Raw genomic sequence first — 27,596 nt, 5'->3', positions numbered from 1 at the left:
CCCTATTCCATGCGGCCATAATTACCATTTTTACCTCCATGATGATTACTTTCCAATTACTTTCCATGAGTTGGAGATCATATCTTTGGCAAATAATCATCGTTGGCCATAGATGTATGTAGTACAGCTGCGATCAGCGCGAAGGTGATTTGTTGGGGTGTGTTTCTTATGTTCGTGAGTAGTGTTAGCAATTTGGGTTTATATAGTTTTCTGCGCCATGTCCACCAGAACTGGAGCAGAAACTGTTGACCCCATAAAAGAAGAACGTGCAGGGAAAGTGAGGGAAGTTGGGTCACAGGCAATTTGGAGTCTGTCGTCTTGCAAACCAGGTATAGATTATGTTCAGTTTAAAACGCATACAACAATGATTTTTTGTCATGTCGTTTTTGCCCCATTTGTGTTTCGTTGCTATAGTTACGCGGACAAATGCCGTTGTCATTTTGTCGTACTTTAGTTCGGTAATATATCATCTTCGAAGAGAAGTTTCGGCAGTTTGTATGTTGATCCTAAATTGTCTGCCAGTAAATAGGACTGCCGTAATAATCCATACATATATCTTTCTTTTCTTCCCAACATTCAAGGTTTCGGTGTCGACCAGCTTCGTGATGACTGCATGGACACTTACTGGCAGTCTGATGGACAGTTACCACATCTTGTGAACATACAGTTTCGCCGCAAAACAACTGTCCGTGATATCTGTATTTTTACAGATTACAAACTTGATGAGAGCTACACTCCAAGCAGGTAATTTGAAAATAAAGTAAATGGTAAGAGTTGCGTAGTACCGCAAAGCGCCCCCAGTCCCCCCGCAATACACCTTTTGGCTTTTTTATTTTTGATCGTTTGTGTAAGATATATGTGCATAATATGCACCACAATACTGCGTATTTATTTTTAAAATTGTTTGTAACTAAAAGGCATGATGAATATGGAGCGAAAATAAACCATTGGTTACAATTCGTATCAGTATGTTACAACTGTTACAGCATTTTCACATTGAATGAGTAAACGGAGGGGAGAGCCACGGTGCAGACCAATCTTTGTAATGTAAGCGTGTGTTAAGAAAGGTACAAAAGATCATTTTTAGTGAAACTAGTGTGTGTGGCTGATTGTCTCAGTTCAACAACTGAAGGTACCTGTTAACAGAATTAAAGTGATAGTTGCAAACAAGTTTTTGTATATGCAGTATGTAGTATCATTAGGTTCTGATAATTATCCCCATCTGGAATCTTGGTTACGGTGACACAAATGTTATATAACCCTAGGTCTAATTTCGGTTGTGCAGTTGCTATTTGGTCTAGAGTCTAGTTGTGAACTCTCCTTCAAATCTTGGTTGTGGTGACAAGTTGATCAGTAATGTAGCCCAGAATCTAGGATAGGTTGAAAGGTGATTATTTTGTAGCAAATTGATGGAGCTGTCAGATGCATGTGTGAAATGTTGTAATTTATCTGTAAGGTTGCCAGAATGTGTACATTCGCACCATATTCAATGAGCTCTTAGCTATAAGAACAAACTGAGAGATGAGTTCAGAAAACCTGTATTAGATATTGGTTGGCAGAGTATTTTTGTGGACGTAATATACCTACCCGCATATGTATATAAACTATGAATAATGAGAAGATCCTTCCCTACCTAATTTTAACACCTTGGGTTTGATTTGGTGAAGTCTACACATGTTGGCTAAATAAAGATTGTGGTAAAAGGCCAATCCTGTAAAATTGCCTAATGGTGTATGTTCCCTCCATATGAACTGAATTATTTTTTTTATTTTATTTTTTTTTTAGTTAAAAATGTAAAGTAAGTTCAGGATATATCCATATTAACTATATAAATTCCTACATCATATCTAAGCATGTCACTATTAAAGCTAGAAGTAGAGGAAGGAGGTGAACCTAGTATCTTTAGTAGACTCCAGTGTTGTATGGTGGGGGGTTCCACTTTTGCTCAGGTGTGATTGAAATAGTTTACGGAAAAGTCTCGCTGAGACATGCAGTCAATAATATACTCCTGATCTTTGTTTCTGCCCATACGAAATAAAAATTGTCTCTAACAAATAGGGTAATAGAAATAATTGCAGCTTGTTGTAATCAACATTATCAAATATGCACTGGCAGATTGGTTCCTCTCTCTTGCTGGTAATTGGGGACTACAGTAATACTGTAGGCCTGTAGCAAATGACAGTTGACCATCAGTGTTTCTGCATAATAAAATTGTTTCAAAGATGGTCCCCATTCACCTTTTTCAGATCTTGTTCAAATTTGATGTGCATATGTACTATATGACCAAAGGAAGATTCACAATTTTGCTACTTTCCATATAGAGTCAACTTAAGGGAAGAATATGCAAATGACATGGTGGCATTGGCAAACATTTTAAGCTATTTTCATAGTGCTCTGTATTAGTGGATAGTTGTGGTAAAGCCGCAAAACATGTCAAGATAACTGAACAGTTTACGTTTTGCATATTCTGTAAGTTTTATGTCATTTAGCTCACTATTTTTCCTCGAAGTTGTCGAAGAAATTTGCCACAACAAAGTTTCTCCTTAGGTGAAGTAGCTGTACTTCTCCACGTAGTTGGTTTGTAAACATCTTTTGTGATCTCACTGCCTTGCAGTGTGTTTAATAGCCCAACAAGTTTTACCACTTTTGGGCTTAGTTTTTGAGAGACAAGAGTTCAGTTGCCCCACAAGCAAATTTACTGCCAAAGTTAGTCATTTTGATTTGTATTGCAGGATAGCTAAACCATACTTGCATTAATGGCCATTTAAAAGAGTATCCTTCTTCCAGATAGCAAATTTCCATGAATGCTTTTATCTTTGAAGATGTGCAAAAAGTCAGTAAAGTTTATCATGCAAGTCACTGTTTTGGAGTATCAGAAACCATAAGATTTTTCAAATTAGGCCTAGTTATGTCACAATTTGAGGTGCTGAGAACCGAACGGGGACACCTCATAAGTTTTGAAATTGTAGTGCGTATGCATGTCCTGTCATTCTTTCATCAGAAATATAGGAAATTGACATGGTTTTTTTGAAAAAGTTCAAATCCTTAGACTGGTGGTTTGCATCCATTTTTAATTGTTACAAACATTTACTTTTCTCAAGACTTTGTGTGTCTGTCTTGGGCCCTTGTGGTTCTCAGTGCCTCAATTAAATGTGAGTTGGTGCATTTTGGCTTCTTGCCACATCAGATAACTAAGGAATGCCTGATACCCAGGCAAGTCCAGCTGTGGGTGGGAGACTTTATCCATATTTCCAAGCTTGCTGAAGGGTTGATTTATAAAGGTTGTCAAGCCTTTTGTAGATTTCTTAAACAGGTTCCCAAGCCTCTGGAGAATTTAGGAGAGTTTTCCAAACATTGAATGGTTATCTAGCAAAATCAAACATTGTGTTATCACCCTCGTGGGTTTGACCTAAGTCGCCAAGATGGCACATACTCTTATTTGAAGGTTCTACGATATGGTAACCGTGACATCGCTCCTTACTCACGTAAACAGACACAAATAATTTGAAAAATTTTTAATTGCAGAAATAATCTCAAACTAATGGGACTATTGTGTGTATTAGGTAATTTGAGGAGACAAACCAATTCAGTGATACCCTAATAATGAAGACATGCCAAAATAATACTAATGCAAAAATGAGGCAACTAGAATCCTCAAGATAGTCATTAAAAACAAAATTGAAAAACTCGTATTGGAAACTTCATTTCACCTGTATAAAACAAATGAAATCCACGATAACACAAAATTGCACACAGTTTGACAGTCTGGTATCGAACAGGTAACTTGATGTTTGTAGCTTAAACATTCTGTGCTACAACAATCCCAAAACTGCCCTATCCTCACCAGTGTAGGTAATGCAAGCTCCACAATACCTGCCAATCATGTTTACCAAGAACTAATGAAACAACCTAAAAACTTGTGAATCGCGTTAACACCAATTTCTTTATACAAAAACACACAATTATGCACTTAAACTCACATACCATACACGCAATAAAAAATGAAACCATAAAACATATTTATCAACAAGTCAGCCAACACACAAATCGAGTGATACAAAATCATCATAAACACAGTCTCTCGAACTACCAGCGTAGAATTCTCAAACCAGGAACCTTTGGGGATACAGTTAGGGCCTACAGATGTTGTCCAGTTGACAACACCCTATACACTGGTCGCTGGTGCAACACTTCATACTCAGCAACTAAACCAATTAACTACAGAAATTTAATCATGGTGCGACCTTTCCGATATCTGCTGTGCACTTAGTTCTACTCATCTTGAAGTCTCGTATCTTGGTGTGATATCCTGAATAGAAAGTGTAGTGCCAAATGATCTATAAAGTACTGTAACTGAAATTAAGTCTTTCTTTCCCACTTTATTGCACTCAGAAAATGTTGATGGCCATTTCAAACTATACAATAAATGATTGTTACAGGAAAAGAAAATTATGCATATCCTATCATAAACTTCTCAACAATAACTTGGTTTTAATTCCATAACACACTGCTCTTTGGACATCACAAACACCTGGTGTAGTGGCAGTACTTAATCACAAACACAGTGCATGCATTTCCTGCTGTGGGTCCAGGGTATGAAGAGGCCCAGGGTACTCCTGCCTGTCGTAAGAGGCGACTAAAAGGAGTCCCTCCCCCTCAAGGGGATAGTTTGCACCTGGGTCCGGAGACGGACAGTTCAGCAACTTACATTTGTGGTCATTTTCGTTTTTTGCTTAATCTGGTTTCTTCCTTCCTTTGTTCCTTTTCTTGTCCTTCTCCCTCTCTCACTGTCTTCTGTACTTCTTACCTTACCTCCTTCTCCTTGCCTTCTTGTCCACCCTATGGTCTCCGTCTCGGCATTTGAGACAGTCTGTTCTCTCTCTCTCTCTCTCTCTCTCTCTCTCTCTCTCTCTCTCTCTCTCTCTCTCTCTCTCTCTCTCTCTCTCTCTCTCTCTCCTCCATTTTTCATTTTTCCTATTCTTCTTTCCTCCCTGTGCGTGCCTGAAGGCCGACCCATGTGTTCGCACGCATAGCCGGTGACGGGGTAAAGCTTAATTCCCCGCCATGGGTAGACAAGTAGGGCCCGTGCGTACCCCCTGGTAAAGGCCAGGCCCAGGGAGGGGTGATTGCCCAAGCTGACACCTTCCGACGATGCCGATTGGTCCCTCCGTCCGTTTCTCGGGAGGTGTGACCTGAGGTGTAAACATTCATCAGAGGCGGGAGCGCCCTCTGAGAGAGTCCCCACAAGGAAGGAGCGCACCATCGGAGACGCTGGCAATCATAGGGGATTCACCCGCAATGTATTTATCTCCTTCTCTCTCGACTTCTGCCCAAAAACGGAAACTTGACCACCTACCACCTACCAATGACAAAAGTACTACTGCCTGCTCCTAAAGTTCCTTATAGTTTCTAGATCTAAGGACAAAGGATTTTTCATCTGTCAACCCTTTCGTTATTCAGAAGGGCTTAGATGCCATAGTCGGACCTGTCAAGTCTTGTACCAGGATACGTAAAAATACCTTGTTGTTGGAAACTGAGGGTGCCTTTCAGGCACAAAAACTCTTTCGGGCCACACTCCTGTACACATTCCCTGTCTGGGTGGAGGCTCACTGCACTATGAATTTATCGCATAGTGTGGTATCTACTAGATCACTCGACAGATTGAATGACGAGGAGATTCTTTCCTCACTGAGCGGGGCGAGACAGCTGTCCATAGGGTCATGAAAAAGGTCGACAATTACCTTGTACTGACCTGGACACGTTTCTTAACCTTTGATAGTGTTCAGCTTCCGTTGGGCCTCAAAGTGGGCTATGAGGTTATTTCTGTTTGCCCCTATGTCCCGACACCTATGCACTGCTACTAGTGTCAGCATTTTAACCACACCTGCCAGTCTTGTTTTGATGCGGCTAAATGCATTTCTTGTGGCGGCAGGGATGCCCATGAGGGTGACTGTCCACCTCCGTCTTCTCGTTGCGTGAACTGTCAGGGTGACCATGCAGCATCCTCTTGACTGTCCCATCTACAAGGATGAATGCAGTATACAGGAAATTCGCGTCAAAGAGAAAGTGTCCATCTCGGCTGCTCGCAAGCTTTTTGCTAGTAGAAAGCCCACACTTCTCCCAGCGGGGAAATGCAGTACTATCCTCACCTCTCCTCTGCCCACCAGGGTGGTATCGACGCCGACAAGCGATCTGACCTTTAGCGCTACGGTCGTCCGTTCGGCCAGTGCTAAGATCGCCTGGTCAACATCTCCTCTTCCTCCCGTCACCTCTAAGATCCAAGCACCTTCATCAGCTTCTGCAAAGACTAAGACCCAGAAGTCAGATGCATGGGCATTCAAGAAGGAACCGTCCCGTGAAGACTTCTTATGTACCCCGAACTCCCAGCCATCGACCAGTACTTCGACTAAACGACCTTCCAAGAAGGCTCATTGGAAGAAAAGTTCTCCTTCTGTGCCACGGCGCGTTTCTTCTCCTGCGCCACCCAGTGCTTGCCGCCCCAGGCCGTCATCCGTTTCGCCTGGCCACACTGCTGGTAGCCGAACATCTGGCCATTCACCGGCGGAGGAAGCTCCTCCTCCCGACCATGTTAACATGGTGGCCGACGAATGTATTGAAAAAATGGGCAATGACTCTCCACCTACTGATAGCGGCAGCGGTGCTCTCATTTGGTTTGACTGCTTGAATCTCGACGCCTACTTATCAATGTACAATGTGGATATCGTAGGCGCTGCTCTGCTGTTGACCATCTGGTTACCTTGTTGACCTTGGAAGCGCCAGACAGTAGATGTGTTCTTTGATTTGGAGAAGGCGTAAGACACCTGTTGGAGGGCGGGCATTATCTGCACCATGCATACATGGGGCCTTCGTGCTCACTTCCCTCCTTTTATTCGTGCATTTTTAATGGACCAAAAGTTCAGGGTACATGTGGGGTTCTGTCCTGTCCGACGGCTTTTCACCAGGAGAATGGGGTCCCACAGGGCTCAATTTTGAGCGTCGCTCTCTTCAACATAGTGATCAATCCAATAATGGATTGCCTCCCAGCTGATGTATCAGGCTCCTTTTTCGTGGACGATGTTACCATCTACTGCAGCGCACAGCGTACGTTTCCTGGAGTGCTGTCTCCAGCGTTGTCTTTGACTGTCTTTACTCCTGGAGTGTCGCCAATGGCTTCAGTTTTTCTGCCGAGAAGACGGTCTGTATTAACTTCTGGTGCTACAAAGAGTTTCTCCCACCGTCCTTACATCTCGGTCCCGTTGCTCTCCCATTCGATGAGCCAACAAAAATTTTAGGTCTTACATTTGACAGGAAACTTGGCTAATCTCCACATGTCGTATTTGGCTGCCCATTGTACCCGTTCCCTAAATGTCCTCTGTGTTCTCAGTGGTATGTCGTGAGGAGTGATTCGAACCGTCCTACTTCGCCTATATCGGTCGATTATCCGCTCAAAGCTGGATTATGAGAGCTTTGTATACTCCTCTGCACGGCCGTCCATCTTATGCCGCCTCAACTGTACACATCATCGGGGATTACGTCTTGTGATCGGAGCATTCTATACCAGTCCCGTCGAGAGTCTTCATGCTGAAGCCAGTGAATTGCTACTCATCTTCCAGTGTGATTTACTGCTTTGTTGGTATGCCTGTCGGCTATTATCAATGCCCGATCACCCGGCTTATCGTTAATTTTTTAACGCCTCTCTCAACCGTCAATACTGGATGTATGTATCTGCCCTGCTGCCCCCTAGAGTTTGCTTCCGTCGCCTCCTTCGGCAACTTGATTTTCCACTCCCTGCAACCTTTAGAGTGGGCGAGAGCCAAACGCCACCTTGGCTCCAGCCTCAGGTTCGCGTTCACCTTGACCTCAGCTCGCTCCCAAAGGAGGTTACCGCAGCTTCGGTATACTGCTCGCGGATTGTCAAACTTCGTTCGAAGTTCATTAATTTGATCTTCATTTATACAGATGGCTCTAAGACCAATGATGGTGTAGGGTGTTCTTTTATTATTGGGGTACACAGTTTCAAATACCGGCTCCATGGCCATTATTCGGTCTTCACAGCTGAGCTATTTGCCCTCTATCAGGCTGTTCTTTACATACGCCACCACCAACATTCTGCTTATGTCATCTGCTCTGGTTCCCTGAGTGCCGTCCAGAGCCTCAGTGATCCATATCTGGTTCACCCTTTCATGCACCGGATCCAACGCTCTCTTCAGCAGCTGGTGGACGACAGTTAGCCAATTACCTTTATGTGGGTTCCTGGCCATGCCGGTATCCCTGGGAACGAAGCTGCAGATGCCGCAGCCAAGGCTGCGGTCCTCCAGCCTCGGACAGCTTCTTGTTATGTACGTTCATCGGATTTTAGCAGGGTCATTTGTCAGCGCATTTTATCGCTGTGGCATGCCGATTGGTCTACATTTACTGAAAACAAGCTTCGGTCCTTGAAATCTCTCCCCATGGCTTGGACGACCTCTTCATGCCCTTCTTGGCAGGAGGAGCATGTTTTGGCCCAGTTACGGATCGGACATTGCTGGTTCAGCCACCAGCATCTGCTGACGGCTGTGCCGGCACAGTTCTGTCCATGTGGGCAATTGCTGACGGTGCGCCACATTTTAACTTCCTGTCCGAATTTTAATACACTGCGCATTGATCTTGGCCTGCCATGTACTCTGGATGAAATTTTAGCGGATGACCCAGGAGCAGTTGCTCGTGTTCTTCGTTTTATCCACTTGACAAACCTGTCTAAGGACATTAGATTATGCTGTTTTCTTTTATTCCCTTGCCTGTTTATGTGCCTTTTATAGTGTTGTCCTTTTTAGTTGCTGTTTTAACATTGTGCCTCGCAGTGCATTCATAATTTAGTCTGGGTACTAATGACGACTGTAGTTATGTGCCCTAAAACCACAAAAAAGTGCACACATTATTGTTGTATAGAAAGCAGTTATTAAAATTGACATATCCAGTAAGTAGGTTTATTGAAGAGTTCCATTCGGATATTGCTTGTTTAGTATTGTGCCAGTGTATGGAAGATGCATTGTTACATGGTTGCTATCTGAACCCTGAGTTTAGTGCATATGTTAACATGATGACTGGACCATGCAGACTTTCTCATACCCACCAACATAGTTGGTTTGTCTGTGCGTGCGGCAGGCTTCTAGATACGTAGTTAGGAGTTTAATGTTGAGACACAGATTGGCAATTTTGGGGTGAGTAGGTTTGTTTAGACAAGCATGCAGGTTGATCTTGGAAACTACGTAATGTTTTTAGGATTGGCTAGGTTAGGTTTCACTGTTGGATCATTCCATACAGAGTGGCCTAATTTCGAATAAATTTCCTGCATGACCATCCAGATACCTTCAACAGCTACCATAGCAGAATACTGTCAAGTGATCTTTCACAGGACCCAAAGAAATTCGGGTCATATGTAAAGCTGTTAGTGAGACTAATGTGGTGTCCAGTCCCTGGCAAATGAGACAGGACCTGAAATTGAGGGTTGCAAAACAAAAGCTGGAATGAAATGTTCCTTTACAAAGGACAACCTAGGAGAATTGCCCCAATTTAATTGTTGTACCAGTGACAAGATGAATGAAATAAGTATTAGTGTAAGTGGTGTTGAGAAACAACTGAAATTGTTAAAATTGAACAAAGCTCAAGGCTCTGATGGGATCCCTGTCAGATTCTATACTGAATTTGTGGCTGATTTAGTTCCTTTTGTATCTTCCCAGTTCTTTGAAAAGGGCACGGGTCACAGCTGTCTACAGGAAGTGTAGTAAAAGTTGCTGTGTCATTCAAACAAGACACAGCCAGGACAAAAACACTACAGGTGTTTAATATATGAACTTGTGCCAGTACCATAGAGATTCAGTACCTGGATGAGTTCCGCCAGTGCCACAGGCACACTGAGGATGAATATATCGACTTTGCCTCGGCCAGTTGAGGGCCAAGTACAAACTGCCATTGACTAAACAACAGACAGAAGCCTGCTCGGAAGACAGAAGGGCAGCTCTCATGCACTAGGGTATAGATGATCGTCCAGGGATCACATAGACAGGGAACATTGTTTAATGAACTCGTAGAAGTGAACAGACAGTTGTTGTAAATTGCATTTGCTATGTAATGTGAAGTGTACCAACAATTATTTACGCCTACACTTAGCCAATGAGGACCTTTTCTGTGCTATATTACAAGCAGTGCTGCAGACTTCACAGTTCAACCAGTCACAAAAATAAGTAAACCTTTTAACTCGTTTGTGTGGCTTTATTATTGGTTTGTTGAAGTGTTGTAGAAACTTCGTTCTTTTGTCATGTTACCTGACCCTGGGGCATAGCTGTGTAATAGTGGCAGAGAGAAACTGTCTTAGCGGTGTACTGCACCAGAAGCCATTTCACAAACTCTGCCTAATGTAACAACACTGACAACTCAACCTCCAAAGCAGTAGCAAAGAGGCCTTTGCAATACTGGTGACGAAGGTTTACAAAAGAAGTGATACACAAAACCACCGTCCAATATTCTTGACATTGATTTGTTGTAGAATCTTGGAACATATTCTGAGCTCAAACATGAGGTATCTTGAACAGAATGATCTTCTCAATGCCAACCAGCATGGATTTTGAAAATATAGATCACGTGAAACCCAGTTCACACTCTTCTCATTTGACATTGACCTTTGGATTAACGGCAACCAGGTAGATGCAGTATTTTTTGATTTCCGAAAAGCATTTGACTCACTACTGCACCCATCTTCATTCTCAAAAGTTCAATCGTATGGGGTATCAAGTGAAATTTACGACTGGGCTGAAAACTTGGTAAGGAGGACAGAGCACGTTATCTTGGATGGACAGTCATTGTTAGATGTAGAATTAACTTCAGGCACCTCAGGAAACTGTTTGGGACCCTAGCTAGTGATATTGTATATTAATGACCGTGCAGACAATATTAATAGTAAAATCAGGATTTTTGCAGATGATGCTGTTATCGATAATAAAGTAATATCTGAAAGGAGCCATATAAGTATTCAGTCTGTCTCAATGAGATTTGAATGTGGTGCAGAAATTGACAGCTTTGCTCTCAATGTTCAGAAATGTAAAATTGTGCACTTCACATGACAACAAAAATGTTGTCTCCTTTGACTTAAAGTCAATGGGTCACTGTTGGAATTGACCAACTCATAAAAATACCAGGATGGATAACAATGTTATGAAAAGGAAAGTTGCTACTCACCATATGGTGGAGATGCAGTCGCAGATAGGCACAACAAAAAGACTGTCACAAATAAAGTAAAGCAAGCTTTCGACCATTAAGGCCTTCGTCCACACACACACACACACACACACACACACACACACACACACACACACACACACACACACACATGTGCAAGTGTTTAGTACTATCTGTGGAAGATAGTATTGGAAGTCTTGATGACTAAGAAATGATCATGAGTCAGAAAAACTGCAGATAAGTAGTCTCTTTTTAGACATCTCTACAGCATTCAGCTCTACAAAATTCTTTTTATAAAAAATGAAATGGAATAAGGGTTCCAGTAAAAAAAAACAAGACTTTTTGTGGCTCTATTAATTTTAAACGGTCATGGGTAAAAAGTAATTTTTTGAGTGTGTCTTATCAAAATTTCTTCCCAAACAATCCCCTCAGTGACATCTGGCTGGCTGTACAGATTTCCTCATGACATTCTACAACAAATAAATGAAACCTGTAAAAAATTGAATTGCTTGAAGCAAACATAAGCTTTGGCCTCTGACTCTTAAATAGATGTATCGCCAGGTGTGGGATCCTGTGTAAAGAAACCCTCATCAGATAGGCGAACTTCTGGTAAAGAAACCCACCCACGGCTGCTGTTGCACAGCTATCAGGTGTGGCCCCTGTGGTAATGGGGATACTAGTTTTCTCATTTTAAAAGAAAGTAATAGTGCTTATGCCTCCATGGACCACAAAACACATTTATACAATTCATCGGTACCTAATGTCCCACATAAACAACAAACTGCACTAACCTGAAGCACCCTGCACCTTGAACCAGAATTAATCTAGCATTTCAATAGCATTACACAATAGACATACTAATAAATATAACATGATTCTGTTCCAAAGTATGTAAGAAAGACTGCTATGAATGTCACCAACATTTACACGATGTGACAATGATGTAAAACCTGAAGGCTATTTAGATGATTTGATTCAGCTGTTATGCAATAGTTTCACTACCGTGGTTCTCACTGACTTGGTAATGAAATGTGAAGTGCAACGTTTATACCCAATTTTATTCTAGACAAAAAGTCATGAGGAGTTGTGACAGGACACCTCTTTCTTGATCTTTTCTTTTTTCTTTTTTTTTTTTTTTCCAACCAACTGTGCTTCACGTTATCCACATGAAAATGGCTCAGGGAATTTTTTATTATTACTTTGCTTAAGCGAGTGCAAAAAGTTCTAGAGGATGCCATAGTTTTGTTTCTCTTAAGAGAATACAGGGTGTGATTCAAAAGTTTCAAGACTTGACTCAGAACTGGAAAGTTATTGGACATTTAAGCCCAGCAGACTAAAATTCTTCAAAATATGATCCTTCAGCATCAACACAGCACTGCTAGCATGTCTTCCACTTTTCGTAGCACTTCTGGAAGGCCTCGGGTTTCATGCTGTCAAGGGCTCTCGTCAAAGCCTGCTGGGTGGCGTCGATGGAGTTGAATCGCTTGCCTTTTAGGCCTGTCTTGAGTCGGGGGAAGAGGAAAGTCACTTGGAGCCAATTCAAGGCTGTAGGGTGGCTGCGGTAGTGTTGTCACATTGAACTTTACCAAAACTTTGGTGACGGTGCGCAACATGTGAGTGAACGTGTTGTCGTCGTGGAGAATCCAATTGCAGTTGATCACTGGGCGGACGTGGTGAACTCAATCCCTCAAGTGATGGAGCACTCCAGCGGAAGAGTCACCTCTGACAATCTGTCCACGAGCATCTAACTCCTTGTGAATCACTCCTTTACCATAAAAACTATCAGCATGCACTTCACACAAGACTTGCTCATACAAGCTTTCTTGTGCTTCAGCAAGGAAGCAGCATGCCATTCTGAGCTTTGACGCTTCGACTCAGAATCGTACTTGTAGACCCATGTCTCATCACCAGTAACCACTTTCTCCAGAAGGTTTGGATCAACATTAAATTGTTTGAGCATTTCGTGGCAAACATGCATGCGCCGTTCTTTCTGATCCACCGACAAAACATTTGGCACCAGTTTGGCACACGCTTTTCACATCATCAAATTCTCCGTCACAATCCTCCACACCGTACTCTGAGTCCCAGTTCATCGGCAGTTAATCTAGTTCTAAGACGATGGTCATTGTTTAAAAGTTCTCGCACTCTCTCCGCCATTTGATCTGTTTGGCTTGATGATGGCTTCCCAGAGTGGTAGTCTTCAACATTCCCACAGCCATCTTTGAAATATTTGTACCACATGAAAAACATTGCATAGGACACAACTTCTTCCTTAAAGGCCTCTTGAATCATAACGAGAGTCTCTGTGGCTGTTTTGTTCAGTTGCACATAAAAATTAATCGCATAACGCTGCTCCATTTTTGCCTCTCCCTCCGCTTTTTGCCTCTCCCTCCGCTTTTTGCCTGAGGTCAATGATACATACTCATGCTAAAAGTGATGCACATGATCCAGGGTTGAGGAAACTGTTGTAGCATCAGTTCATTCCCTGAGACCCCCCACTACTTCCATCCAGCGCAACTGGTCCACTAATCAGAAATGAATCTATCTTGAAACTTCTGAATCGCACCTTTTATTTCAAGTTACATTATGTGCAAAAGTTGTGAAAACTCGTGGGTGCACTGTTGAGGTCAAACAAATGACTATTACTCTGGACGTATTGATTTAGTGATCGTGAAACTTTTGTCACAACAAAAACAAAAAATTTTTGACAAACTTATTTAATTGGATAGATAAAAAATCTATTCACCTTGGTGGCCACTAGACCACTTGGTATGGAATGACGCTATTTTGAATGGTCTATGATACATAACTGTTTGCTGGTATATGAAAATTGTTGAAGATTAGTAAATTATAAAAGTATGCTGAACCAGTATGCTTCCCCATTGGGAATAGCGTGCTTACATGTATGGCCTCAAACCTGAAAATAACTTTATATTACCGGTATGTTAAATTATCCAAAATCTTAATTAGTGACTTAATTAAATATTGAAGGGTTTCGTCTGATTTTTAAAAAAAAGGTAACAAACGTGCGTTGTCAAAGTTCAAAATATAAGAAGCATATAGGCAGAACCTGTCATGAAAGAGGTAGCTAATTACAAACTTTAGTGTTAGTTTCCTCAGAAGTTAATTAGTTTATAACAAAATAAAATGTTATTGTTAATGTGGCATGCTAGTCTTAATAATAGTGTCATTTTATATTCATATGCTGGTTAGCTCACAATGTTTTCCCATGTGTATTGCAGCAAAACTTTTAATTAATACAGTTTCCGGTAGAAGTAATTATGTAATTATAATCAGCATGTTCAGTGTACACAACTGGATAATAAATTTAAATGGAACTTTATCTAAGCAATACTTAAAAATATTTATGCACATATTACATATTTCCTGTGCATATGTATCAAAAGTAGTTTTTTTAGTTGTGTTCCATACATCATTTGAATGATTGTTTTATTGAAGTGTGAAAAGTGAGTTTACAAGATATGTACACATAAGTATTAAGATTAATTTTTTTAATTTCTCATACAACAAAGCTTAAAAACAATGTTTGTATTGGTGGTGGTTGTGGTTGTGGTGGTGGTGGTGAAAGAAAGAAGTTAGCAAGTTACCAACTTCTGTCTCAGTGGTCAACATGGCAGCATGCTGGGAGCTACTGTCGAGCTTTATTGTCGTATCTATAACAAATAAAAACACAACACACAAAATTAGATCTAATCTTCAACCAGAAAAAACACTCCACACTAATAATCCCAAACCTGAAAATGAATCTGTTGCCTATAACTGCCAAAATCAAACAGCACTGAAGACAAGTGCATCACTAACAGCACTCGCATACAGTTTGGAAACATAAACGTCCCACAATAGACTACCATCGTGTACTCAAGCACCTTCTGCATAAACGGTCCATTTCAAATACACTGCACCACCATGGTGCAGTTTGACCACAGCTGAAATTTTTGAAATGCCACTGCAGCTTTTGCATAACCCCCACTTTAGAGATCCCTACTCATGAAGTATTGAAATTTTGGAGCCAGAAATTTCTAAAACTTTCTTTGTGTAACAAATACATACACAAAATTTGGCTAAAATCTGAATTGTTAGTGGGCTACCTAAGACCACTTAATATAGAATCACCCCGTAAACCACCACCCCCCCCCCCCCCCCCCACACTGCCCCTCCCTCAGGGAGCTCACATAGCCTTTGTGAGTGCATGCTTGATGAAAACAGGGCCCCAGCCCTTGCACATTTGTGTGCTGCAAGTCTATCCTTCTACAGTTACTTTCCCCCCTCTGCCTTTCCATTGAACGGTCTTCTTGGTGTTGACCATATTTCAGTTTGGTTTATGATTTTGGAGACTAGTTTATTTTAGGGAACAGAAGGCTTTGTTTTTCCCAGGGAGCTCAATCAGCAATGGTTGTGAACATGTGCAGTGACCCAGGCTGTTTCTTAGGCTGGAGGTTGGCTAGTGACACCTTACCTCTTCTATTATAAAGTTTGGGCATACTTCAGATACCATCATTAGTGATGGGACATTAGGTGTTTGCAGAGAATGGGGGCCTTGGCTTCACTGCCTGCACTGCAAAGAAGATACATGCCTCTTTTAAAAAACCTACCTGTGCTATGTGTTGATGATATGAGTAGCTGTTGAGGAAAAACAGTCGTCACTGGGAAACTTTTGAGGCGTCTGCTGCCCCCAGTGTTGTGTGGCTTGCTCACACATGTGGCTGTCTCTGAGTTGACATTTGTTTCCTTAGCGATTCAAGGGACTACTATGCAAATGAAGCATATCAAACTTTCTTCTACTGGAGGCTCCAACAGTATCTCCTGAAGGAAAGGACAGTTAAAACGTGGAGAACATACCACCACCACATTCCCTTCCTTGACTATGCTGTGGGAGGAACACAGGGCTAGAGGCAAGGGAAAAATACAATACTTACTTTGCTCTATAACTACAGAAATCACTTTTGGACCAGAAAGTCATTGTTTTTCTTTTGTTTGGCACCTTGAGAACATGTTTGGGAAGTAGCAGCGATTTCAGAAATGAAAAGTGGTTTATTTATGATTTAAACAGCACTCCGTGCTGTCACAAGCACTGCTTGCCTTTGACAAGCTGGGTGACATTCTGGTAATGATTACCACCATACCAGTCTTAGTTGGTACAAGGTATCTTCTTCCACCATGTCCTCTACCTACAGGTGAGTTACCTGCCAGTTTGGAACAGTGAGGTGTGCATTATGTCTGCCATGGTGAGCAGGTACCAAATGACAGTAGGCTTGATACTGGGGCCTTCATCTTGGCCCCTGAAGGTAACTTGATGCCAGAGAAAGACAAGGTGATGGCATATTAATGGAATGTGAAAGTGTATGTTCCCATTCCCATGTGGTGCTACAAATGTGTGAGATTCAGGTGCACGTCTTTGTGCAGTATCATGAACTCCATCTGTAGAGATCAAGGACATCAGTTGCACACAAGTGCTGCTTGTTCCTCAGTACCTTAGCCCTTTGCTCTCCAGGGCTAGACCTCATCCACAACCAAATGCTCAGACACTTATTGTTGGAGTACCAACAGCATGTCATTGACATTCCAACTGTATCTGGAGTGAGGGTGAGTACCCATCGTAATGGTGAGAAAGCATAGTCATACTGAAACTGGGTAAACACCCCCTTGATATAGAGCTATTGCCCAGTTAGTCTTATTAATATTCTTTGCAAGGTGCACGAATTTATAGTGAGCAGGTGGCTATGTTGGTACCTTGAGACTCGGGGTCTTTTGGCTTTCTCCCAGGGTGGCTTTTGCCAAGGCTGTTCTGTAGGTTAGAATGTAGTGTCTAAAGTCTGCCGTATGGTCAGCTTTTGCCCACCTACATGCATTGGGTTTCTGGGGACCACGACAGATTTTTTTCTGGGACTTCTTGTCACACGATACATTCTTGGTTCAAGTTGGTACTTCCTGCAGTATCATCCATATGCAAGAGAATAGGATCCCACAGGGCTTTGTATTGTGTGTGGGGACCTGCTGTGTTACTGCTCATGTATGTTGACTGTTTCTGTATTTGCTATTGCTCCTCCACTGTGGCTGTTGCTGAACACTGACTACAGGGTTCCATATGGAAGGTGCAGTCCTGGACTCTCACCAGTGGCTTCTGGTTTCTAGCTGCCAAGCCATACGTTACACACTTCTGTCACCACCACACTGTTCATCTACCACCAAAACTCTACCATGCAAACAAATTGCTCAATGTGCTATAGTCTCATTGCTTTTTGCTGCTGTTCTGTGATGCTTGGTTCAAAAGTTGTGCAACTTTACAAAGCTCTTCCCTCAGGAGGCTCAGCATTTGTTTGCTGGGTACGGGCTTGGCGAACCCGGGGTCCTCGAGCTGTGGACTGGTGTGCGACGCCAGTCTGCTGATACCATAAGCTCTGGGCATGCTTCAGCGACCACCGTGTAGCGCAGTTGTGGAACGTTGTTGTAGGGACTGGGGATCTTGGCTTGATTGCCTGGATCACGAGGACGGTACATACCTCTATAAAACCCCTTCAATCTTAAGGTGTGCTGCGCGATGATAAGATGCATGGCTGTTGAGGTGGAACAGTCGCTAGCGGGCAACCTCTGGGGAACCTGCCGCATCTCATTTGTACAAGGCTTATCCAGGCATGCGGGACTCTGCCTGGATGGACATAAGTTTCCCTAGCTGCTCGTGGGACGACCATGGATACCACGAATTCTTCCTCTTTTCCTCCTCCTAATTTTTCGCTGGCCAGTGGGATGGGTGGACCACTGGTAGGCACTACCGCCCAATCCAACAAGAGGGTTTGGTTAGCCAGTCCTCCTGACTTGGGCGTCAGCAAACGTACAGCAGTTCAGAGTAATACAGCACATACTGACAACCAGAATGTGTTTTTAATAATAAAAAGAAAAGAGGGTTCCTTTGAAAAGGTTTCGCCATTCTATATCCAAAAGGGTCTAGAAGGAATAGCTGGAACTTTAAAATAAGTGAAGCGTTTACGGAATGGGACACTGCTTGTTGAAACATCAACTTCTCAGCAAGCAGTTAACCTTCAAACAGCTAAAAGCTTGGGGAATACACAATCGATACAGAGCTTCACAGCACCCTGAACTCCAGTAAGGGTGTTATTACCTGTAGGGATCTCGTTGACATTCCTGTAGCAGAATTAAAGAGTGGGCTCAGGAGGGAATTGTTGACGTTCAGAACATCATGAAAAGGGTGGATGGGAACCTGGTGAAATCTGACTCCTTCATTCTTACTTCCAATACCCCCAAACTCCCAGAACACGTCAAGGCAGGAATTCTTCGCCTAAACGTACAGTTGAATGTCCCAAACCCAATGCGATGTTCTAAGTGCCAGCGTTTTGGGCATACAACTCTCGGGTGTAAAGGAGAAGCGATGTGTGGCAACTGTAGTAAGGCCTCCCATGACAGAATTGACTGTTCGTTGCCTGTCAGATGTATAAACTGTTCTGAAAGCCACCCTGTTTGTAGTAGGGACTCTAGAATCTTCCTAGAGGAACGTAAAATACAAGAAATAAAAACAACTAAGTGTATCCCCTACAGGAAGCCAAAAAGATCTTAAAGACCATGCAGCTCCCCCACATTCGTTAAGTCTTTTGCTTCCATTGTTCAGAAGCCGCCTCCAAAAGTCGATGCATCTACACAGACGGAGGTTGTTAGTGTTGGCACGAACACATGCACATGTCAGTGCACTTGCAAGGCAGCAAGTGTATCAGAGCCTGTAGCCCCTCCTCGAACAGCAGAGTAAGGTACAGTAGCTAACATTGAAGAGCCCCAGGCATCTGATTGCTGAGGCTGTTCCAAAGCCCAGCATGGTCATAAACACCCCAGCTCCAGTTACAGCAAAGCCCCCTAAACAAAGGAAAGCATACATCAAGCACCACCAACAGATTAAATCGGCTGATAAACCCTCGGATCATGTTAATGTGGTTCCACTAGATGATTCATCACACTCTTCCCCAGAGCTGATGGAGTCTGAGAATATGGGGCAATCATCTCGCCCGAAGACTGAGCCTCCACCCACTGCAGTCTCCCCACCTCTGCGGAAAGAGAGGCAGAAAATACAACCACCGTGATGGCTCCCATATTACAATGGAACCTGCAAGGGTTCAGGACACATGTGGAGGAACTACATCTATTGGTTCAGAATAGATCTCTCTCTCTGTCTCTCTCTCTCTCTCTCTCTCTCTCTCTCTCTCTCTCTCTCTCTCTCTCTGTCTGTCTGTCTGTCTGTCTGTGTGTGTGTCTGTGTGTCTGTCTGTCTGCCTGTGTGTGTGTCTGTCTGTCTGTCTGTCTGTCTGTGTGTGTGTGTGTGTGTGTGTGTGTGTGTGTGTGTGTGTGTGAAAGAGAGAGAGAGAGAGAGAGAGAGAGAGAGAGAGAGAGAGAGAGAGAGAGAGAGAGAGTAAGAGACAAATTTCAGTGAAACATACACCCCTGAGCTACGTGGTTATGTCATCCACAAAAAGGAAGACCTGAGTTGACAGAGCTCAAGGAGAAGTAGGTATCTTCATCAACACCAACTACCACTCCTCACCTCTCCTCCTCACAACGAATTTACAGGCAGTTGCAATATTAGTACATGTGCGTCATATGCTAACAGTATGTTCGCTTTACCTGCCCCCACATGATGTGCTCGATGAAGAGGCTCTCAGTGATCTTCTTACGCAGCTCCCTCACCCTCTATCCTCTGTGGTGATTTTAATGCACACAATATGCTTTGGGGCTCTGTGAGTACTTGCCCCAGGAGTAGAGCAATTGAGAGGCTTCTTCTGTCTACCAGTGCCCATTTGCTAAAGACAGGTCAAAGCACGCATTTTTGCATTGCAACTGGGTCGTTCTCTGCCATTGATCTATCGCTTTGCTCTCCAGTCATCGCCCACACTGCTGCATGGGAAGTGGTTGATGACTTACATGGCAGCGATCACTTCCTCATCCGGATTCACCTGCCACATGCAGTGGAACCAGAAAGGAAACTGCCTCGATGGGTGCTCGGTAGAGCCAACTGGGCACTGTATAGTCAACTCGCCAAGTTTGAACATCGGGTCAGTGTCCAGGAATGGGTGGATCATATTACTGAAGTGATCCACCGCGCCATTGAAGCGTCCATCCCACAGTCCACGGGACAACCGAAGCAGCAGCCTGTCCCTTGGTGGAGTGACGAATGCTGCTCTGCAGTCAGGGCTAGGTGGGCAGTTCTGCATAGGTTCAAATGCCGGCCAACTGTAGAGAACCTTGCAGCCTTTCAGGTGGCGAGGGCAAAGTGTCGTCGGATTGTACGAGAGAGCAAGAGGAGGTCGTGGCAGCAGTTCCTGAACACCATTAATCATTCTACATGAAGTTGCATTGTATGGGAGACAAAAAGGAGGATTTATGGGAGAGGTGGGAGGTGCCCTATGGCTGCTATAATGTGGAATGGTACTCTCCACATGACCCCAAAAGATATTGCCCAGTCTACGGCGGCTCATTTTGCAGCTATTACTGCAACCGCCAGTCAGAATCCAGCTTTCCAGGCCCACAGAGTGGCTGCTGAGAGGAGCAGTTTTGACTTCCGCTCACCCAATACAGAAGAGTACAACTGCCCGTTTTCCATGTGGGAACTGGATTCTGCATTGTTTGGGGCTCATGAGACATCCCCTGGTCAGGATAGACTCCACTATAGCATGCTGCGGCACCTCACAGGGAGAAATAAAGAAATCCTCCTCAGACTTTTTAATCTAGTTTGGATGTCCGGTGACTTCCCTGACTCGTGGCGTGAAGCAATTTTAATTCCTCTTTTAAAACCTGGGAAAGTTCGCACGTGCCCGGGTAGTTTCCGTAGGGTTGCCCTCACTAGCAGCGTGGTAAAGACCTTGAAGCAGATGGTCAACCGCTGCCTTGTCTGGATGTTAGAATTCAGACAACTCCTTAGTCACTTTCAGTGTGGGTTCAGGAGGTATCGTTCCACCTTTGATAACCTGGCCCTCCTGGAGGCACCAGCATCACCTTTTGGGAATATTTTTTGACATTGAAAAGGCATACAACACTACTTGGAGGCATTTATCAGGCAGCTCCACGAATGGAGTTTTCGTGGATGTCTTCCCAATTTTATTCGGTCCTTCCTGTCGCCAAGTTATTTTCCGTACCGAGTCGGAGACGTACTGTCTAGCCGCTTTGAACAAGAGAACGGTGTCCCTCAAGGTAGTGTTTTAAGTGTGACGGTCTTTGCTATTGCTATTAATAGTATTATGTCTGTTGTGAAAGGTCCTGTGCAGTGTTCCTTGTTTGTGGATGATTTATCTGTATTTTGCTCTTCTTCAAGCCTTGCAACGACAACTCGTCAGTTGCAACTCACTCTGCGACGTTTGGATGAATGGGCACAGAAGAGTGGTTTTAAGTTTTCAACTCATAAGTCGGTGTGTGTGTGTGTGTTCTTTTTAACCATTCTCGTTCCATTTTTTACTTGCCTGAGTTGAGGATGAGGGACATCATTCTGAATTTTAAAGACACGGTGAAGTTTCTGGGCCTCACTTTTGATTCTAAGCTTACGTGGCTGCCACACATTAAGGAACTGAAAAAACGGTCTCTTAAGGTGCTGTCTATTTTAAAATGTCTTAGTCACCACACATGGGGAGCAGACAGGACTTGTCTGCTCCGGTTTTACAGAGCCTTCGTGTGGTCCCGGCTTGATTATGGATGCATGGTGTATGGGTCTGCAAGACCCACTTACTTGAAGCTGTTGTATGTGGTGCACCATGAGGGGATTCGGTTGGCCACTGGGGAGTTCAGAACGAGCCCCATACCGAGCCTCTGTGCAGAGGCAGGTGAACCGCCACTTCACCTCCGGCGGCATCTACTAATTGTGCACCAGGCCTATCAAACATAATCCACACCATACTCACCTGCATACCACACTGTTGCTCAGCCTCCACTGGAAAGGCTTTAGCGCAACCGGCAACGAGCAACAAGGCCCTATGGGATTTGTGCAAAGGATTGCATTTTAGAGATGGGTGTGGCCGGTTTTAATGTTTCACGTCAAGGTTGGAGCAGATATCCACCTTGGCTCCTCCAGAGGCCGAGACTGATTTTAGATTTGGCAAATTTTAAGAAAGACAGTACATCAGATTTTACTTTCAAATTTTTGTTTTTTAACATTTTAGATAGGCATCATGATTTTACAGTAGTATACACTGATGGATCCCAACAGGGGGATTTTCTTGGCTGCTCAGTAGTGTTCCCCGAACGTGTCATCAAGATTCACCTTCCCCGAGAATATGGTGTTTTTTCCGCAGAACTTCACGCGATCCTGAAAGCATTGGAGCAGATACGGTGTACTCGGGGCAAACACTTCCTAATTTGCTCTGACTCACTTAGCGCATTAGTCACTGCAGAACCTGTATCCAGCGTAGAAGTTGGAACAGCTGATTTACGACCAACTGTACATCCTCCAACGACAGGGCAAGCAAGTGTCATTTGCTGGGTGCCAGGGCATGTGGGCATACGGGGAAATGAACAAGCGGATAGAGCTGCCAAGGACGCCTGCAGATTACCCTAGGTGACACACTGTTCTATTCCTTTGCAAGGTGTTGTTTCTGTGCTGTGGCGGAAGTATATGCAATTGTGGGAGGAGGAATGGCTGGCGGTGAGGGAAAATAAGCTGCGGTTGGTGAAACCCACCATCCAACCGTGGTGTTCGTCCTGCCGGTTACCTAGGCGTGACGAAGTGACCCTTACACCTGTTCGCATAGGGCACTGTCCTCTTACACATGCCTTCGTACTACAGCGAGAGGAACCCTCGCTGTGTGATGCCTGTGGCATACAAATCACTGTACGCCACATTTTAGTTTAGTGTGCTTTATATCGTTCTGTTAGGGCGGAAGTTAATATTAGTGGGGGTCTGCCATCGATTTTAGCCGATGACGTGGCGAGTGTCAAGAAAGTTTTAAGGTACTGTGATGTTTCTGGGCTTCAGCCTAAAATTTTAGGTTGGAAGTTTTAGTGTGTTGCCGAGTGGCTGACCACTCCTTTTTATTCTTGTAATAGGCCAGTTCCAAACATGTGCTATGTGTTTCATTTTAACCCCTTCCCCTATGTTCTCTTGCAGTTCTTCTCTTTATGTGCTGCTTTCCACTTGGCTACTGTTGACGTGCACACTGTCTATGTAGACTTCACCTTTAATTTTAGTTGTATTTTTGCACTTGCTGCGTTTTAGTGACACTCGTCCGTTATTACCGTTCGGGCGCTAAAGACTACACTGTTGAGTGCCCATAACACCATATCCACCATTTACAAAAGCTCTGATCCTGTCCCACCTTGATTACAGGAGTCTGATATGTGTCTGAGCATCACCTTCAGCATTGTGTATGGTGGAGCTGATACACGATCATGAGATCAGACTAGACAGGTGCCTTTCAGACCAGCCCTGTGAACAGCCTACTTGCAGAGGCAGGGGACCCTTCTCTACAAATCAACGACCAACTACTCCTGCTCATCTATGTGACACACATTCACTGCTCCCTGAAGCATCCGAAGTAGTATGTCGTTTTTCCTGGTAGGGAGATCCACCTCCCACAAAAGAGGCTCAGGAATGAATTCAGTCACAGTTTGCATGCAGCATCTACTCTGAACTCCAGTTTCTCTGTCGCCTCTTGTCAGAGAGCAATAAGATATGTTCCTGTGATGTGTACCCCATCCTTAAAAACCGAAAGTCTCTTGTCCCCATGGTGTTTTGCTATCTGTTCCTGTTTGTCCTAGGTGCATTTCCAGTTGGGGTTTGTAAGGCATTAATAATGTAAACAAATATTGACTTAGCCAAGAATACAAGTATATAGAATCAGTCAAGAGCTATTTTTATGTTCTTTCCATCTAAAAATAGAAAAACTGTGTTGAATAGGGAAGTGGTTAAAGTTTAATACCACTTCAATATGTGAATGGGTATACAAAAAACAGTGGAGTGGTGACTGTTAGAAACTGTTCATTTTTAAATGGTATTTAGATTTTGGGATATTCATTCAAAAAATCTAATTTTTGAAAGGATAATTCTGTAAATCATTAATACATCATACTTGCAATTTACTAATTGTGAGAGGTTAAATTCGTTTTATCTTGAAATGTGTTAGGAGAAAACATCACTCAATTGAAATTAGATGTGCTGTAATAAATAGAAGTTTTGAATATTGGTGTGCTACCACTTGGTGTTTTTCTTTTAACTTTCATTAGTTCCTTATTCTTGAATTTTCCCAGAACAATGGATGTTGCTGGCGCTAGTCAAAAGTTGGCGTGGTGGAGCATACACATAGGCTTCTGTTGCAAGGCTACACTCTTTAAAGTTCAGCAACCCTTCTTGAATATTGCTCCGTCTGAAGTGCACTTGCGCACCCCAAATGATACTGCACACCCTCTGTTTTTGTAGGCCTACTGGGTTAAAATTTAGTTACCAAAATAATAAAATCGTTACAAATCATTAAGCATAAAATTTTGCCTTCCTGAAGATGTTAGTAGTGGCTCCCAAACCTGGTCCGCTTGGAAATCACCATCACATAAAATTTTATCAAATTTATTTTGACAAATTCCTTAAAAAGATTAATCCCAGAAAGATCACATCATGACCAGTATTTTTTGTGGCAGAATAATCCACAGCACATTCTGTGCTGATAAAATAATCAGCTATGATTGACTTACTGGTCTTCAAAATGAGTGTGGCCATCATGTTCCACACTTCTTTCGTGAAGTATGCATGGAGTGTGGCCAGTATAGGCTTTGCCACATTATTATGGTACTCTATAGTCTCCAGCCCTCAGCAAACCCAGAACTGAGCCAAGAACAACAGGTTTTTGTAGTGGCTTTGAGATTACTTTAACATAATGATAATTTAAGAGTTGCAATTTAGATGAAGTGACTCCACAGATGGGAGGTGTTCAGTTATCATCCAACTAAAACTGTGAAACAATATGCATTATTCAGGGGGTTCTGTTCCATTTACCCAGTAAATTAAACTCTCATGGAAATGAGTTAGTCAGTTCTAAAGGCAAATCAAATCTCCATCTTGAGATGGGGTTTTTGTGTGTTAGTTTGATAGAATTAACACTTTATCAATGGTATTTTTTGCAGAACATTACCAGTCTATTAAGAATTGTAAACTATATGGCAATGAAGTAAAAAGATCAGTTAAACTGCGTATGATAATGGAAGCATGGATAGCACATATGCTGCAACACATGAGCTTAGTATGTTGCTTGCTGTGAACTTTTTCTCCCCCCCCCCCCCCCTTTCCCTACTGCACAATACAATTCTTTTTACTGAAAGTAGTTATTCTTCTTGAAACTGCAGAAAGGTGATTAGAGATAGGTGTGTGAAGGCTGAAACTAGAAACAGATTTAGGTGAAAATAGTATTGTGTGTGAAGTGTGAAGCTGCAAAATTGAATAGGTCTACATCTCAAATAGTGATACTTGATCATTGTTATAACAACAAATATCAGTGTTCGTTATTTTATCCCTTGCATCATTCGCTAAGTTTTTTACTTAACAGAGAGCATATCAGTAATTTACTACTTGAAAGTGTAAGTGTTCACTTTTTTTTTTATTTCAGGATTTCAATACGAGCTGGAACCAACTTCAACGATCTCCAAGAAGTGGAAGTAGTTGACTTGAATGAGCCTACTGGGTGGGTTCTGATTCCAATCAAAGACATTAATGATGAACCTATACGGACTTTTATGATACAGATAGCAGTGATTAGCAATCACCAGAATGGACGGGACACTCATATGCGTCAGATAAAAATACACTCTCCTGTAGAATGTAGGGGGACTGGTGTTGAGCAGTGTGGCAATTTTACGACTGTAGCTTTTCAACAATATAGCTGTATAAGATAAATATTTAAATTTTGACACTCAGTACGTGCTGAGAAGTATGGTGATGCTCTTCTGTTTGTGAGACTCTGTAATTAAACTTGACATTATAGCAGTGCTATCTGTAAAATATTGTAATGACAAAATGGACTGTCGATACTCAGGTTCCATCATGAATTTTAAGGATGTAGACCTGCTTTTGAATATGATGTAAAGCTGTGTGTGTGTGTGTGTGTGTGTGTGTGTGTGTGTGTGTGTGTGTGTGTGTGTGTGTGTGTGTGTGTGTCTACAATTGAAGGATCCTAATGATGCAAAAGTATCAAATATTCTGAAACCTTAGAAATTTGTTGTGACACGTACCATACCGTAAGTATATTGGCTTTTGTATAACATTAATAATGTTATAAGCTGTATACTTCCCCCAAGAATATACCGTATATGGAAACATTTAAGAGATATTTTCATTTTCTTTTCTTTTGTAAATAAAAACCATGTACGTGGAAGAGAATCTGTTAGTTTGTCATCCCTGAAGTTCATGAACATGTAAAGTAAAAGTAGCATGTGAAATGAATTAAATCCACTGAAATGGAATAGTGAACTGATCCCTGTGAGCAGGACGTGTGTGTGTCCTGGGGTGGCACAAATTTCAAATTTTCACCACACATTCATAAAAATTAGCAAAATTATTTCTTTTTTTCTTTTTCATTTTTATTTATTTTTAACTTGTTCTTTACTTCTGGGAGCTACAATCACAAATGTAATTTTTGGAAGGTCAATTGCTGGAAGTCTTCAATCCTTTGGAAATATGTTAGAAAATATTGCTTTCATTTAATAGTGGCTCAGTGCAAACCTACATCTTCTTTCTGTATGGGTAAGTGTGCCAGTTAGACTTAGCTTGCTATAAATGACGATGTGTCAACTTTGATTGTAACTTGCTATTACAGGTACTTTAAATATGAGCATTGTATAAAATCACAAATATTTATTATACACACCCATTTAGTTGTACCTGCAATCTACCTAGGCTGCTTCCTACTTGAGGCAGCATACATCAGCATATGGCAAGACTGAACTGCAGGTATAGTTACAGTTGTCCTATGTGAGCAATATTCACAGCAATACCTGTCTACTACATACAGAAAACGTTTAATGTGAATTCATTTTGAATCTTGTCACTGTAGTGCTTGTGAAAGGCATTTGCAAGAAAATATTCATCTAGTGTGGTGGTGTTCAGCATGCAGTACGTCTGAGAATTTTGCTGAGATGTTAATAATTGAAGTATGTAAGATGTGGATGGCTGTGGCATTTGGAGCAGCTCAGAAGGTAAATATTGTTCTTATTTTAACAATGAGAAGTCCAGGTTGGAATATCAACAGTGTTATGAAAAGGATAGGTTGCTACTTCAGTAAAGACACACTGAGTTGTATGAAAAGAATGTTTGTTACACACTGAGCTTTTGGTCACAGCCTTCTTTAGAATGAATTTGTGCACACACATTCACACAAGCAAGAATTGTCACTGTGAAC

The 27,596-nt window shown here is 42.5% G+C and overlaps 1 protein-coding gene across 1 annotated transcript; it reads left to right on the top strand.

Moving 5' to 3' along the window:
* Positions 1 to 104: 104 nt before the first annotated feature.
* On the top strand, positions 105 to 26,522 carry LOC126281375 (anaphase-promoting complex subunit 10). Its single transcript, XM_049980294.1, has 3 exons — positions 105 to 329; positions 582 to 744; positions 25,809 to 26,522. The coding sequence occupies exons 1-3, from the start codon at positions 218 to 220 to the stop codon at positions 26,092 to 26,094; spliced, it is 561 nt and encodes a 186-aa protein (XP_049836251.1). The 5' UTR covers positions 105 to 217; the 3' UTR covers positions 26,095 to 26,522.
* The last annotated feature ends 1,074 nt before the right edge of the window (positions 26,523 to 27,596 follow it).

Source organism: Schistocerca gregaria, chromosome 7 (genome assembly GCF_023897955.1).
Source record: "Schistocerca gregaria isolate iqSchGreg1 chromosome 7, iqSchGreg1.2, whole genome shotgun sequence".
NCBI classification, from domain to species: Eukaryota; Metazoa; Arthropoda; class Insecta; order Orthoptera; family Acrididae; genus Schistocerca; species Schistocerca gregaria.
This window is presented reverse-complemented; position numbering and strand designations above follow the sequence as displayed.

Coding starts and splice junctions, on each gene's coding strand:
- LOC126281375 (XM_049980294.1), top strand. CDS start 218: ATGTCCACCAGAACTGGAGCAGAAACTGTTGACCCCATAAAAGAAGAA. Junction 330..581: donor TCTGTCGTCTTGCAAACCAG/GTATAGATTATG, acceptor CCAACATTCAAG/GTTTCGGTGTCGACCAGCTT. Junction 745..25,808: donor GAGAGCTACACTCCAAGCAG/GTAATTTGAAAA, acceptor TTTTTATTTCAG/GATTTCAATACGAGCTGGAA.